The 17,468-nt window shown below is 40.3% G+C and overlaps 1 protein-coding gene across 7 annotated transcripts in view; it reads right to left on the reverse strand.

The window, feature by feature from the left end:
* EEIG2 (EEIG family member 2) overlaps nucleotides 1–17,238 on the reverse strand; it is a 113,485-nt gene extending 96,247 nt beyond the window's left edge. For 6 of the 7 annotated variants that reach the window (XR_014261296.1, XM_082452660.1, XM_082452655.1 and 3 more), the window contains exon 1: nucleotides 16,741–17,238. Coding sequence is in view for 6 of the 7 variants with exons in the window: in XM_082452660.1 (XP_082308786.1) it covers nucleotides 16,741–16,880 (140 nt within the window). In the remaining variant the exon portion in view is untranslated. The remainder of the gene's footprint in view (nucleotides 1–16,740) is intronic. The other variant, XM_082452659.1, reaches the window with a different exon arrangement.
* Between the last annotated feature and the right edge of the window lie 230 nt (nucleotides 17,239–17,468).

The following is a 17,468-nucleotide window of genomic DNA, read 5'->3' on the forward strand; positions in this document are numbered from 1 at the left end:
CACAATGGAATATTATTCAGTCATGAATAAGAATATTGCCATTTTCAACAACATGGATGGACCTTAAGGGCATTATGCTAAGTGAAACAAGTCAGAGACATATGGACAAATAGTGCATGATCTCACTGATATGTGGGTGGGTGAAATGGGTAAAGGGGGTCAAAAGGTACAAACTTCCAGTTATAAAATAAATGTCATGAGGTCATGGTGACTCAGTTAATAATACTGTATTGCATATTTGAAAGCTACTAAGAGAGCAGATCTTAAAAGTTCTCATCCCAAGAAAAAAAAATTTTTTTGTAACTATGTATGGTGATGGATGTTAACTAGACTGATTGTGGTGATCATTTCACAGCATATAAAGATATTGAATTATTATGTTGTACATCTAAAGCTAATATAATGTTGTATGTCAATTATGCCTCAATAATTAAAAAAAAAAAAAAGTTCACCAAAGACTTGTCAATTGTCAAATAAAGAGAGCAGGTCTCACATCATTCCATCTTTCCACTCTATGGCGGGGCTGAACACCCTACCCCCCATCAAGTTTTTTTCTTGTTTAGCTTCTGTGATGCCAAATTCTCTCCAGTGTTTTGGTCTCATTTTTCTTAATTATGACTTCTTCTACCAAGGTTCTATCCTCTGACCCTTGCATTTTGTTCTGTATGCTATCCTGGGCTTTAATTATCTTGTCCATGTGGATTATCTTAAGATCTAGGTATGAAAGAAATCCTGACTACCATGCTCAGTTTAAGATATAAACTCAGAGCTGCCTACCACACATCATCACAGACCTTGCTTGCACCTCACATTCAAATATTCACAGGAAAGAGCTCAGTATTGGCAAGAGAAGGAATAAATTGAAAAAATAGGAATATCTAATAAAACAGAGGAATTATTACTTAACTTATAGTACATTCATGAAAGAATATTATGTATGGCATTATCAGAATAACATGCTTAAGTGTTTAATAACATGGAAAATGCGTATATTATAATGTTCAGTAAAAGAAAAAAGCGGGATAAAAATGGATTGGAAGAAACTGGAAAGAAATATTTCAAAATGTTAACAGTAATTGTCTCTGATAGGTAACATTTTCTTCTTTGTAATTTTATGTATTTTCCAAATGTTCTACAGTGATCTTGAATTAATTTTAGAATCAGAAAATAAGAGGGATTCAAGGTCATATTGCCTACAAAATAAAACCTGGTCTTCACGAATGGCATCCAAGGCCTGCCAAAATCTGGCCCCCAGTGCAGTCTTGTCCTTAACTATAGGCCCCGAACATTCTCTGTTCCGCTCCACCACCTAGCCACCAAGTTCTCAACACCGTCCACTTTTATGGTTCTGTATTCCTGTTTATCAGGTCTGTTTTTCTCCTACCCCACAGCAGGACATATTGACCCTGAACATCTTTGATCCCTAAACCATAATACAGAGTGGGGGGCAATGCTCAAAATTTTCTGTTGGATTAGCTAAGAAAGAAAAATTCTACAAGTCTTTTATCCAACTCATAATGAATATTAATGGTAGTAATAATAAACATAAAATTAGCTAAAACAACTCACTGGCTAAAATATCACATGATAAAGACTGCTATTGACTATAAGTTGTCACAAAAATTAAGAATTCTTAACAGAATTTAGATAATGTAAAATCTGATCCTGAAAATTTGGACTTTATAAAAATAATAGCCACTATACAGATTATGTTACACTTGTTTTATAACTCATGTTCATTCTAAAATATACAGAGAAGAGAATAAACACCAAGGAAAATAATTTCATAAAATAAAGACTGAAGTGGAGACTTCCCTGGTGGCACAGTGGTTGAGAATCCGCCTGCCAATGCAGGGGACATGGGTTCAAGCCCTGGTCCGGGAAGATCCCACATGCCGAGGAGCAACTAAGCCCGTGCGCCACAACTACTGAGCCTGCGCTCTAGAGCCCGTGAGCCACAACTACTGAAGTCCGCGAGCCACAACTACTGAGCCCACGTGCCTAGAGCCCGTGCTCCGCAACAAGAGAAGCCACTGCAATGAGAAGCCCGCGCACCACAACGAAGAGCAGCCCCCTCTTGCAGCAACTAGAGAAAGCCCGTGAGCAGCAACGAAGACCCAACACAGCCTAAATAAATAAATAAATAAATTTATTTAAAGAAAAAAAAGAACTGAAGTGAAAAATAATAGAAATAGTTCAAATGCCTGGAACAGTGCCTGGCACATAGTAGGCACTCAACAGATATTTGTTAAATAAAAGAATAAACTGGTATAGAAAATTATCCAAGGAGTTAATTAGATTGGCTAATGGAGTTTTGTCAGAAAATGCTTTTTTAGACAGTCTTATTGAAATATAATTCACATACTATACAATTCACCCATTTAAAATGTACAACTCAATGGTTTTTAATATATTCACGGAGTGAGAAACCACCACCACAGTCAATCTGAGAACATCTCTTCATCACCTCCAAAGAAAATCTCATACCATGAGTAGTCACTCCCCATTTCCCTCCAACCTCCCAATCCTAGGCAACCACTCATCTATTTTCTGTCTCTGTAGACTTTGCCTATTCTGGACATTTCATATAAATGGAATCATAAAATATGTGGTCTTTTGTGACTGGCTTCTTTCCCTTAGCATGAAGTTTTAAAGTTTCATCCATGCTGTACATGTATCAGTACTTTCTTTCTTTGTATTGCCAAAATATTCCACTGTATGGACAGTCCACATTTTATTTACCCATTCCTCAGCTGACAGACAATGGGGTTGTCTCGGATTTTTGGTTATTATAAATAATGCTATGAAAATTCATGTACAGTTTGAACAACATGGTTTTGAACCACACGGGTCCACTAATACACGGATTTTTTTTCAATTGTAAATACTACAGTACTACACAATCCGTGGCTGGTTGAATCCTCGAATGTGGAACCACAGATACAGAATTTCTGATAAGGAGGGCCGACTAAGATAAGTGGACTTGACTGCATGGAGAGTCGGCGTGTAATAGGGAAGAACAAATCTGACTCATTAGATTTATTCCTTTTGCTTTAACCTTTGTGCTCTGTTGCCTGTGCTTAGTCATGCTGGCTCTGAACCTTTTGTAAAAGAATGTTGCCTATCGTCTGAAATACACAGGATAGCCTATTCTCAGGGCTCTGACCTTTAAGAGTCCACTCATACAGAGATAAAAAGTTGTAGAACAGAGAATAATATTTGTTTTGTTGCAGGTTTACAGGAAGATCCTGACCTGACCTACCCAGACAGCTGCAAGAACAAAGGATTCCTTCACCAAGAAGTCTGCAACAACTAACCACGCTCCTCCCTCACTTTGCCTTTAAATGGTCCTGAAATAAACCTTTCTCTGCTCCAAATGCTCCGAAGTCTGACTTTTCAGTTTGTTTGGCCTCACTGTGCGTCAGGCAAGTGCTCCTACCCGCCACCCCTGTGTTGTTCAAGTGTTAATTGAACAAGTTTTTGTGTTGATATGTTTTCATTTCTTTTGGGGTATATTAGTGGAATTGCCAGACCATATGGTAACTGTTTAACATCTGAGGAATTGCCAGTCTGTTTTCTAAACAGTTGCACTAGAAAATGCTTTCTAATGAAGATACAGTATTGATGTACCACTCTTAAAAATAGTTTTTGATAATAAACACAAGTCAAAACATTATCAGGGTCAAAATGTCTGACATTTTCATCCCATTTCCCCCTTACTGGTTAAATCCTACTAATCTTTCAAAGCTCAGCTCACATGCCGCCTCTTCTAAGGAGTCTTCCCTACTTTCTCAGAATTAATAGCTCCATTCCTCCTTTCAACTGCCATAACAATTTTATTTGTACACTTACTATATATAGCCTTTGTCACTCTGTCCTATATTGCATTTAATATATGTTAGTATTTCCCAATAAAGTGCAGGCTCCTGGATGGTAAAAAATATATTTTATAACAATGTTTACAGTAATGATTATTGTGAAGAATATATCATTTGAGATCATGAAAAGAGCTCATGCAAAAGATGTAAGTAAGCATCATACATACTGTTTTCACAGAACAAACTTATCTTCAAGGTACTATACTTAATAAAAGATAAACTAGAGATAATTTTATCAATAAATGCTGACATTTGTTGATGAGCAACAAATAAGATATATCTCAAGACATAATGAGCAAAAATAATGACTTAAATAAGCAGAAACACAAGTAGGGGGAAAAAAGAGGGACTTTCTTAAAACTGTTAAATAAAAATTAATTACCAAATAAGCCAATATGTCTATATTTTGTTAAATCATATTAGTTGGTAGAATGACTGAACGGACTCATCAATGCTCATTTTGCCCTGAATTTGCAGAAAATTCAGGGCAAAATGTCTCTAAATTACGAAGTTAAAAAAAAGGAAAACTTTCAGGACTTCCCTGGTGGCACAGTGGTTAAGAATCCGTCTGCCAATGCAGGGAACACGGGCTCGAGTCCTGGTCTGGGAAGATCCCACATGCTGCGGAGCAACTAAGCCCATGCACCACAACTACTGAGCCTGCGCTCTAGAGCCCGCAAGCCACAACTACTGAGCCCCTGTGCCGCAACTACTGAAGCCTGTGCACCTAGAGCCCATGCTCCACTACAAGAGAAGCCACAGCAATGAGAAGCCCTCGCACTGCAATGAAGAGTAGCCCCCGCTTGCCACAACTAGGGAAAGCCTGCACACAGCAATGAAGACCCAATGCAGCCAAAAATAAAATAAATAAAATAAATTAATTTTTAAAAAAAGAGAGAGAAAACTTTCTTTTTAATACTAATTCACTTTACTTGAATATATTAACATGTAAATAATTGGCTTGGCCTAATAAAAATTGGGGGAAGAGTGTAAGATATTTATTCATTTTTAATAATTGTGGAAAAATATAACAAAATTTACTATCTTAGCCATTTTCAAGTGCACAGTTCAACAGCTTCAAGTACATTCATATTGTTGTGCACCAAATCTCCAAGAACCCCTTTCATATTGTAAAACTGAAACTCTGTACCCACTGAACAACAACTCCCCAATGCTCCCTCCCCTCAGCCCCTGGCAACCATCATTTTACTTTCTATCTCTGTGAATCTGACCACTCTAGGTAGCACATATAAGTGGAATCACACAGTGAATGGTAGGTGAATGGATAAAGTATGGTACATCCAGATAACAGAATATTATTCAGTGTGAAAAAGAAACGAGCTATCAAGCCATGAAGACATGGGAGAAATCTAAATGTATATTACTAAGTGAAAGAAGCCTATCTACTGAAGATGGCTACCTACTGTATGATTCCAACTATATGACATCGTGGAAAAGGCAAAACTATGGAGACAGTAAAAATAACAGTAGTTGCCTGGGGTTAGGGGGAGGGAAGGGTGAATAAGTTGCACCCAGAAGATTTTTATGGCACCGAAACTATTCTGTATGACACTATAATGGTGGGTACACGTCATTATACATTTGTCACAGCCTATAGGATATATAACACCAAGAGTGAACCCTAATGCAAACCACAGACTTTGGGTGATAATGATGTGTCAATGTAGGTTCATCAATTGTAGCAAATGTACCACTCTGGTGTGGGATGTTAATAACAGGGGAGGCTCTGTGTGTGTGTGTACACACACGCAGGCAGGGGTACATGGGAACTCTCTGTGCTTTCATTCAATTTTGCTGCTAACCTAATACTGCTCTAAAAGTAAAGTTTATTAAAAAAAAAACAAAAACGGAGAGAGGGTGTGTAGAAGTGCCCTCAGAGAATTCAGTGAAGGAATCAGAGAAGTGGGAGGGTAAAGTGGAGAAGAAAGTTCTTGGAAGCCAAGATAGGCAAGTTTCAAGAAACAGGTAATGATCACAGAATTCTGAATAGAGCACAAAGGCACAAATGAGAAAATAATGACTAGATGTTAGGATGGCTGATGATATGAGCAAGGACAGTTTCCGCTGAGTGGTGGGGTGGAAGTCAAAGTATGAGTTTGAGGGGAGAGGAGGAATGTTTAAGAGACAGCAAATGCAGATCATTCTTTCATAAAGTTTGGATCAGAACTGTACAGAGAGAGAGAAAGGGAAGTTAGATGGATATGGGATCAAAGATAGGGAAATGGGTTGGCACTGAACAGAAAGAAGGATATTTTGTTCTCCAAAATGAGTGTGAAAAGATTAGTGAGGATGAAGATTAAATTTGTAGGTGGAGGGTGTGAGACAGAAAGAGACACAGCCGATAAAAGGAGGCAAGGACTCCTAGGAAGTGAAAGGCATGACTTAACATGATCTCATTCTTGCTCTCCTAGAAGTAGCAGCTGGAGAACCTGTCTTGTATTACCTGCGCCTTAGATATGACACCATATTATTTTATACCCATATTGGAAATCTTAAGGCCATTCAGTTCTATGTATACTTTTCATCCCTGTAATCCACAGGAAAAGACTATAGTGCAAGTCCTGGTCACCTATTCTCCCTAAATCTCCAGACTGCTCTTTCCTACAGTTCTTTTCTTCCTCACCCTGATTTATTCTTCTGTTGCTGCTCTCTTTCCCAACTCATTCTACCACACCACCTGAAACCCTGGTTCCAGGGTTGAACAAACTCTACAATCTCAACCTCTTCACCTAACAGTCTACTCACTGCCTAAGTGAAACCTGGCTAGCTCGTGAGCACACTACTTGTGTTGAAGCTCTATAGGGGGTAGTGTTCTCCACCCCCATCTCCCACAGGAGGCAGCGATGGCATTTTCCTAACTCCTCAGTGCCACTTACAGGCTGTTAACTCTTTTACTTTCAGCTTGAGGCACATGACATATGGCTATGTCACACTCTTCTTCTCCTAGTTAATGTCACACAGAAGTACCTTTCCCTCTCTCTCTTTCTTCACTCCATCACCTGCAATCATACTGGCTATTTTAACACCGTGCAAATAACCTAACACCCTAGACCCAGAGTTCTTTGCCCTATGCCTATCTTCATACCATTTCAGTAACACCTATACCCTGGACCTTGCCTACTCTCTAGACTTTCACTAGAAAAAGATGCGGGAACATGCATGTTGCCATCACTAAAATTCATGTTCTAAATTTCAGTTAGGCCTTGTCTTTGGTCAGCTGCTTCTCTCATTCCTTACAGAAGCTTTTCTGATTTTTTATCATTATCCTCATATTCCTCACTTCATCATTTTTGGCTCCTACTGAGAAAGCTAAGGTCATCAGATGAGAATTCTCTTAAATTCCAGCCCTACCTAAGCTAACCTACTAACTTTGCATAAGTCACTCCTTTGCTCTTGGTTCCCTAGATGCTTGAGTATCCAAGCAAGCCCAGACTCCGTGAAATGACCACTCTCTCCTGCTCTTTATGTGGCAGCAGTAATACACCACTATACTCACAGTACTTCCAGCACACACCATGCTGCTGTTCCTTGCCGCTGTGTGTACTGTTCCTTCTACTGTTCCATCTCCTTCAGCTAGACTTTTTTCGAAACCTTGCTAAAAAATTATCTTCCATGACACTTCCCCTGACCCACCCCCTCCAAAAAAAAAAAAAACAAAACCAGTTAAACACTTCTTCCTGCCTTTTCTTGTATTTATTTCTACTACTGTAAATTTTACACTGCATGGAAAATTTTTATAGGTAATTAAAAGAACAAATTTGGGTGAAATGAATGATAGAAACAAGAAGTACAGGAATTGAGTAAGAGGTGAAATCATAGTAGGGACGATGAAAAAGGATTTCGTTCATTCAACAAACAATGAATATTTATTAAGGACGTAGTGCGTGAAGTAAGCGTTGGAGGAAAGCAGTAGGTGGATTGTAGGTTGGGACAGATGTGGGCATAAAGCTGATGAGACATTTGCTCTAGATCTTGAAGAATGCTTGGAATTTCAATCAACTAAAAGAAGGGTAAAGAAGAGGTGGAAATAGGAGAGAGTAACAAGGAGACAGAAATGCACACGTATTTGGCTAATATAAACTGACCAGTCTTGGCTAAAATGGGAGGTTTAGAAAGAGCAGTATTAGGAAATAAAATTGAAAGCTTAATCATAGAAAACCTAGAGTTAGCAAGGGCCTTAAGAATCACCTAGGTCACCCATCCTTCTAATGAAGGATAACATTCCTGACAAATGGACAAGGTAGCCTATTCACTAAGTACCATCTTCTTTTAAATGTTACAGATTATCTTTTCTGTTATTATACTGAATAGAAACATGTCATCTTTAACATTTCCCCACTGGTCCTGTTCTCTCCTCTGATGTACCCAGGGTAAGTCTATTCCCTCTTTATGGGACAGTCTTTCAAATATCTTTCATTTAATTGATGTGTGATCTTGAACAAATTGTGTTGCTTTTCTGCAGATCAACTTTCTCTTCTCTAAAAGAGAGGAGTGGCAGAGGCTAACGGTCCTCTGATAACCGTCTTCCCCTTCTCTTTATCGTAATTGAATCTTTTGCTGGGCACATGGACAGCCAGCAAAGACGACATTTCTCATCCTTCCTTAAGGCTGGATGTTTCCTCATGCTCAAGTTCTGGTCAACAGGCTGTGAGCAAAAAGGACCTCCCCTTCCCCTTTCCTCCTTCGCAGTGGCTGGAATTCGGACGCGGGGTGAGCCAATTTAGTCTCTGGGGATGAGAACAATATCTGGTTGGGCATAACAGAGCAACCAGATAGAGAGTCAGGGCCCCTGATAACCTGACGGGTCAGAGCCACCACATCAGCTTGGGCTTTATATGTGAGAGAAATAAATTTCTACCTAGTTTAAGCCACTTGTTATTTTTCAAATATATGTGTTACAGAACTTGATCTCTATCCTAACCCAACAGGAGGTAACACATCTATAAAAAGGATTTTGTAATACATAAAATTAGGAATGTAAAATATATATGTATACATGCTCAATTTTTAGTATTTGAACACCATCATCTTCCCTTGAGACTCACCCCAGTCTCCTGTTATGAACACAATTCGGGATTCCTCAGAATCTTAATACAGTTCCCTGCATCTCTACTTGATAATATCCCTCAAAGGGTGACACCCCAAATTGAACATTAATTCTTTATAAGCTGTGTACATAGAACAGCATATACTTCCCCATATGACTTCCCCATGTATTTAATTTGGGAATCTCTGTGTATTTGTCATTCTTAGCAAAGCTACAACAGATCCTTTCTCCAAATATCTGCATTCTTTCAATAAATATTTATAAACTGCCTAGTATGCAAGGCTTAGACATACAATAGTGACTATTAACTTACTAGTGTAAAATGGCATTAATAACAGTTTTACAAGGTACAACAATCCAGTAATGAAACAATTTTGAGGACTTACAACTGGAAAGTCACACCTTGAAAAAAACAGTACGTGCATGAGTTCTATGTTTCTCATCTTTCATATACAATAACTTTGGGCAAATCTAAAGGGGCCAGGTCTAATGACTTATTTAGTGGTGTCACACATTGGAATCAGTTTTCTGAGACTAGCATTCAGAAAAAGTCATACTATATATATTTATCTACTGTTTTGTTAAAACATAATAATGAGAAAACATGTAACATAAAATTTGAGAGGCAACAGAGTTTTGTGATTAAGAGCATACCCTGGAGCCAGACTGCCTCCCTGCCCTGCCACTTACTAGCTGTGTTACCTTTCAGCACCTCATTGGGCTCCTGTTTCCTCCGGTATAAAATGAGAGTAATAGCAGTAGTAATAACAGTGATAATGTAATAATAGTACCTTCCTCCTAGGATTATTTTGAGGCTGTAAAGGCTTAGAAAAGTTCCTGACACATGGGCAAAGTGCTAGCTACTTTTTAAAAAGTACTAGCTCAATTAAGTGTTAGCTACCATTTTTATAGCTATTATAATAATGTTAATAGATGACCTCATTTCTGGTCAGGGTATAAATAATTTTGTGCCATATGGTCAAACAGCATTATTTTTTGTATTTGCTACTTATTAGTAATTTTTTCATCTTAAAAAAGTCAATTTAATGTATCAAAGGGCAAGTTAATAATATACATATATCAAAAGCCTTAAAACTGCCCTTTGACTCAATAATTCCATTTCTAAGTGTGAATCCTAAAAAAATAACAATGATGTGCACATCTTTAAGGATGCTCAATTTAGTGTGTTTATAAAAATGTTAATAAAAAAGAAAGCAAAGAAGAAAGACTATTTCAAAAGGGGCTTTGTTCAGCAAACCATGGAAATCCATACAATGGAATAGTATGCATCTATTAAAAATAAGTCTGTAAATGAATACTTAATGATATGGGAAGATACATTAAATGAAAAAAAAATAAGTATAGTATGATCCCACTTTGGTTTTTTAAAAAAAGTATGTGATAAGTGTGTGTGGAGGGTGTGTGTGTATATATATGTGTGTGTACGGATCAATAAAGACTCCAAGGTTATACATCAAAATAATAATAGTGATTATCTCTAGCTGCTTCATTTATATGCAATTTCTGTTCTTTTTGCTTTTCTATTTTGTAAGCTTTCCACATGAATATGTGTTATTTTTGCAATAAGGAAAAAAGTTACTAAAAAGAAGTACACAATGTGCAGTGAACTAAAATCTTGAAAACATGAAGATACTCTGGCCAAAGAGAAAAAAATGCCTTCAACTTGTTCACAAAGTAAAAGATCCAACACAGATATGCTCATAAGCTTCCCAGATACTCCTTGAATTCACATGTGGTTTTCTGCCACAAGCTCATGTGAAACTTAGAAAAGTATTTAGCTACGAGCACAAAAAAAGATGAAAAAAATAAATCAAACTTGGAAATCCTAAAAAAAACAGGAAAATTTTCTCATTATATTTCTTTATTAAAGCAGACCAGAAATTATTAAACTTGTTCTTAGTAAACCTCTAAAGTGATTTGAATGCTTTTACAAAGGAAGAGTGCTCTGAAAAGATTTTAATGTAACATTATGTCTTTTTGAAAGGTCTTCAAAAATATTTTATTAGGCAATAATTTGGCTTCAGTTTATTAGATTATCATAATCGTACAATGTATTTTCTGAGTGTTTTATTAACTATCGTATGTAAAAATCTGACCTTTTTAATAACATTTATTACATATAAATACCTTTTTTTAACATCTTTATTGAAGTATAATTGCTTTACATCGTTGTGTTAGTTTCTGCTGTATAACAAAGTGAATCAGCTATATGTATACGTATATCCCCATATCCCCTCCCTCTTGCGTCTCCCTCCCACCCTCCCTATCCCATCCCTCTAGGTGGTCACAAAGCACCAAGCTGATCTCCCTGTGCTATTCGGTTGCTTCCCACTAGCTATCTATTTTACATTTGGTAGTGTATATAAGTCAATGCCACCCTCTCCCTTCGTCCCAGCTTACACATCCCCCTCCCCGTGTCCTCAAATCCATTTTCTATGTCTGCGTCTTTATTCCTGTCCTGCCCCTAAGTTCTTAAGAACCATTTTTTTTTTTAGATTCCATATATATGTGTTAGCATACGGTATACAAATAAATACCTTTTAAGTCTTTATTTTTTTTCTAACATCTTCACTGGATACACCTTCCCAGGAGAAACTGGATCCTTCTAAGATTAATTTTCATTAATAATCTTTAAAAGGGCAAAACAGTGTAAGGAAATTTTAGATGAAAAATCCTGTAAGCAGGCTTACTTACAATAGACCAGAACTAAGAAATCCACAGTAAATATGTCTCCAACTGCTTATCAGGCTGTCACTAAATGTAGTATGTTAAACATATAACTGACCTCCTTGTATCTCCCCAACGATATGTATATTCCCCTTGCAAAACAAAACAAAGATTCTTCCTGACTTCTTTACTCTGTCTTGTCATCAAGGCATCTGTCATAGCATTTTCATTTCATCACTTACTTCCATGAGAAGCCTCCAAGTTCAGGTTCTTATTCACTTCTGCCTGGGTTATTTTAATAGACTCCTAATTTGTCTCCTCATTTCTAATCTATCCCCATTTGAATCCAAACAGCATCAGCCCACCAGCCAGCTTAAACACCACTTTAATTACATTACAACCTAGCGCAAGAATCTTAGATTGACTTTTTTTTTTTTAACATCTTTATTGGAGTAATTAGATTGACCTTTATCCTATAAGCAGTGGAAAGTAAATCTTTATAATTGCATTCAATGTCTCTATCTTCTGCTAGAAGTTTAATGTGAACTCTCTCAGCAGTCAAGCTGATCTATCAACAACTCCTATTGCCAACTTGCTCAGTCAGTCCTCCCACCCACACTTCGTTGTCAACGCCACTTCATCCTTCCAGCATGCACAACTGAAAAGCTGATGTGGTTTTCAGTAACCTTTACAGCTGTAAACAAACTCTTTACCGTCAGAATTTCAACAACACTCACATATTGTGTGACCCACTGATTAGGCACTAAATAATACTGTCTCCTATCACCAAGCAATTATCCATGAATGATCTAATTTCATTAAGTAGAGGTAATTGCCTTATAGGCCTTTATATTTGTTGTACTTAACATTTGTTGCCCTTGACAGGAAGCTAGAAACTTGGTAAATGCTCAATTAACATTTGGTAAACAATGAATGATCTTCATCTTTAGTTTTTGCACAAAACAAAATATATTTAAATATATTTATAATTTGCTATGTACCTCCCAGGCTTTTCTTTAACAAAATGAATTATTCTTTTACGTAGGTTCGTGCATCAGCGGTCCCCACAACCACCCCCAGGTTCAGTGATCCATTAGGAGGACTCACAGGACTCAGCATAGAGTCATACCCGTGTCTAAGATGTATCGTACAGGTACTATAGCAAAACGATACAAGGCAGAATCAGCAAAGGAGGAAGGGGCACAGAACAAAGTCCTCAGAAACCAAGTGCAAGCTTCCAAGAGTTCTTTCTCAGTGGAGTCATCCAGAACACAATTTCTCCAACATCAAATTGTGACAACACATGTGTCTACCAAGGAAACTCATTAGAGATGCAGTACCTAAGGGTACCCTCCACCCACATAGGCACCTCCGGGCTGGTCACGTAGGCACCCTCTGCCTAGAATAGGCCAAAATTCCAGACTCCCAGAAAGTATTCAGCACAAATCACACTGTAGTCTAGGCACAATGAGCCACTCTAAAGTTTGATGTCAGTGTAGGCAACTGCTGAACATTCAGGTTCCCAGATGCCAGCAAAAACACTGTAAACAGGCCTTTCTCAGGAAAGCAGTCTTGGGCCTGCTAGTTAACCCTTTTCTGTGTAGTTCATTGCATATTTTTATGGGAGAAATGTTAAGTGTTAACTATATTTGATTTATGAGAGGTACAGGTGATTTTTTTAAAAATTAAAATCTAGCATTTATTTAGAGATGCACTGCCTAGACTGGTACCCAAGAATGAAAAGTTACGCCAATTTTCTTTTTAAAACACTTAAATGCCTTAAAAATTTTTTTTTTTATTGGGGTATAGTTGCTTTATTTTTTTACTTTTTTTTTTTTTTAAATAAATTTAGTATTTATTTATTTATTTATTTATTTAGGCTGTGTTGGGTCTTCGTTTCTATGCGAGGGCTTCCTCTAGTTGTGGCAAGCAGGGGCCACTCTTCATTGCGGTGCGCGGGCCTCTCACTATCGCGGCCTCTCTTGTTGTGGAGCACAGGCTTCAGACGCGCAGGCTCAGTAGTTGTGGCTCACGGGCCCAGTTGCTCCGCGGCATGTGGGATCCTCCCAGACCAGGGCTCGAACCCGTGTCCCCTGCATTGGCAGGCGGATTCTCAACCACTGCGCCACCAGGGAAGCCCGATTTTTTTACTTTTTTAAAGATTTAATTTTATTTATTTTTGGATGTGTTGGGTCTTCGTTGCTGCACGTGGGCTTTCTCTAGTTGTGGCGAGCGAGGGCTACTCTTCGTTGTGGTGTGCAGGCTTCTCATTGCGGTGGCTTCTCTTGCTGCGGAGCACGAGCTCTAGGCATGTGGGCTTCAGTAGTTGCGGCACACAGGCTCAGTAGTTGTGGCCCACGGGCTTAGTTGCTCCGCGGCATGTGGGATCTTCCCGGACCAGGGATCGAACCCGTGTCCCCTGCAATGGCAGGTGGATTCTTACCCACTGCGCCACTGGGGAAGTCCCAGAATAGTTTCTTTACAAAGTTGTGTTAGTTTCTGCTGTACAGCGAAGTGAATCAGCTATATGTATACATATATCCCCTCGTTTTTGGATTTCCTTCCCATTTAGGTCACCACAGAGCACTAAGTAGAGTTCCCTGTGCTATACAGCAGGTTCTCATTAGTTATCTATTTTATACATATTAGTGTATATATGTCAATCCCAATCTCCCAGTTCATCCCACATCCCCTTTCCCCCCTTGGTGTCCATACGTTTGTTCTCTACATTTCTGCCTTAAGTTATGCAATTTTTAAATAATTCACATCCTTAGGTATTTCTGGTTTTCTTTCTTTTTTCTTCTAAAATGAGGTATCTTTTTGAAATCAATACTTTCATAGTTGCCAGGAGAAAAAAATTAAGTATAACGTGTAAAGGAAACAAACTCTTTCAGACAAGCTCCTTGTCTTCTTTTTAAATGTCAGTTGGTGCCAGAGCACTGTGGTAGCTGTTTTAGATGCATCGTCTTACTAAGTCCTCACAACACCCCCATAAGCCAGTGATGGTTTCTATTTTATAGATGGAAGCTTGGAGAGGCTAAGTAACCGACCCAGGTTTGTCATGGTGGAGCTAGGATTTAGGTTCAGATCCACCTCATTCCAAAATCTTGGTCTTAGCTTTACACCAACTACCTGTACCTAATAAGGAACATGCTCCTTCTTATGAACCACTTCCCTCCAAACTATATGGGTGTTGTTTGGTTGGTTATACAGAGCACTACTCTTAACCTAACTGACTTTGATTAAAGTCACATTTCAGTTGGAAGAAAAAGGGGTAAATTTAATACAGGATACTCTGCTTTTTCCTTTCCAATCTTGCAAATTCCAAATCAAATTACACCCCTTGCTTGTTAAAACCATTGGGAAGCTCCCTCTTCAGCACAACACACAATTTTCTCCTTTACATGGCCTCAATCTGCTTGAAATTAGAGAGACCTGTATTAGAATTTTGGCATTTCACCTACCAGATGTGGGGACCTTGGGAAAGTTAGTTATGCTGAATCTCAGTTTATTCATCTACAAAATGGGGATCCCTACCTCATAGGCTTGCTATGAGAATTAAATACGATATTTAAAGGGTTTAGCCTATACCTATTTGCTGAATAAATGACTGTGCAACACCAGAATAACTGATTTACAAGCAAGCCAAACCAATAATCTGAGGGAGAAAGGAGGGAGCAGGGAAGTACCCTGACCACCAGGTGTCACCACTGGCCCAGGAGAGCTGGTCTAACTGCCAGAGTGGTGGGTGGGACTTTGCCACAGAACAGGGTAAGACTGTCATTTGCACCTACAGAACATTCAAGAATTGGCTTTGGACTTCAGCACCTTAAGAGCTGGTACAATATTTGCTCAACCATTCTGAGTTACAGTGTTCTCTTACCAGTGTGTTAAAAATGACTGTGTAGATGTGTCATCATAGTTTAATCTAAAAAACTATACTCAGCTGATCTTTTTTTTTTTTTTTTTAATTCTGAGACTCAGTATTGCTTCATACGTCCTTTGCTTTGGCCAACTTGACATTTACAGTTTTTGGCTCTCATAGGCTTCAATATTGCCACTGCGGACAATTTTCTGGTCCCAATTCCACAACCCATGGACATTATTTCGTTTACATTATTAATAGGGATGACAGATAAAAGGAAAGCAGAATATTTTTTAGGGTAAAAATGAAGTGCATGAACAGCACATCTAAGCAAAATAAGCATTAACTATGAGCCTTATTCCTTGATCTCAGGAACTTAAAAGTTCATTTTTTAAAATTCCGCAAGTTTTCTCTTTTCTTAAGGAACATTTACCCCTAGGAGAGATCTGTCAACCTACAAACACCCCTGAAATGACTCAAGGAACACTACCACTCCTGACTTCATTCTGTAACCTGCCAACGACACTCCCTGAGAGTGCCCAGGGGCTCATTTCAAAATGAGAGCAGGGCCTGGGCTCTCCTTCTGGTTCTATGTCCTCTCCACTGAGAGCCACTAGCGGTCACCTCAAGACGGGTAATTCAGTTTGTGTTAGGGCGTAACTGGACACGCAGCTCTGAGATGAGGCACAAACTGTTGTCCTGTCTGTGCCAGGGAACACTTGACTCAAGCCTGACCAGGCCTACCCCGGCCTCATCCTGGACTCCAGCGCCCTCCAGTAACCAACACGGAGAAGAAGAAAGGCCAAAAGCAAAGGCTTCCGTTTAGAGCGGGCGCTCTTGGAACTCGAGCAGTTTGGGTTATTTTTGTTTTAACAACAGCTCAAGTTCCACTTTGCATCTCACAAATATGGAAGGGTCTGAAGAGAAACCAGAAGCATCCTCTCCCTTCTGACCATCGCTCCCATTCCAAGAGAATTTAGGAGGGAAGAGCAGATACCAGGAACCATCTGGAATCACGAGCACAGGTGGCTTACCCCAGCCGAGAACCCATTTGCGAAGCACTTTGTGCAGATCGATACACTCCTGACCGATCTCAGACGGGTCCCTAGAGAAAGAAGAGCTCACGAGGCTGGCCGCCCTCCTGGAGCAAATGGGCCACGGAAAGAGATGCTGCCCATCCAACAAGCCCCTGCGGGGCAGGCGAGGGCGCAGCTGCTCGGGAGCAGCGGCCGGCGCGTTACCTGGGGGACTCGGCGGTGAAGCTGCCGCCGTCCAGCAGCCGCATCTTGCAGAAGAGGACCCCGTTGACGAAGGGCACCGAGGAGAGCTCCTCGAGCTCGAAGTCCACCTTAAACTTAAACTTCTTCTTCTTCATCATCATGAGAGCCAGACGCCGGCGAGCGGGGTGCGGGGGCGGCCCTAAGGGGCGCGCGGGCCGGCGCCGCCGCTTCAACTCGGCCGAGCCGCGGGCCCGCCCAGCCCCATGCCCGGGGCTGCGAGCTGCGCGTGGGGGCGCCGCCGGGGCCGGGGCCGCCGCCTCCGCCGCCTCCTCTCGCGGCAGCCCGGGCCGGAGCGCGGCGGCTGCCGCGGCGCGGACCCCGCCCACCCACGGGGAGCGGTCGTGCTGCAGCTCGCCTGAGCGGTGGGCGCCCTTTCGGTGTGCAGCTTGCAACCGCCGCCACCGCCCGTCTGGGAGGAGGGGAGGCGAAGCTCCGAGAACCTCCGCTGCCGCTGCCGCCGCCTCCTCAGCGCCTCGGGGTCGGAGGCGCCCCCAGCGGCAGCGGCCAGCAGCGCACTGCCGGGCGGAAGCGGGAAGGCGGGCGTGGAGGTTCGGGGCGTTAGGGCGTCACGCCTCTCTGGGGTTAAAAAAAGACAAATCCTACCAAAAACGAACTTCCTTCTACAGCTTCCTCTCCGCCTTTCTTTCAGTTTTTGCTCCGCCCCCTTTCTTCCCCTTCCCCTCCACTGA

The sequence above is a fragment of the Balaenoptera physalus genome (genome assembly GCF_965194825.1).
Source record: "Balaenoptera physalus genome assembly, chromosome: 1".
Classification (NCBI taxonomy): Eukaryota; Metazoa; Chordata; class Mammalia; order Artiodactyla; family Balaenopteridae; genus Balaenoptera; species Balaenoptera physalus.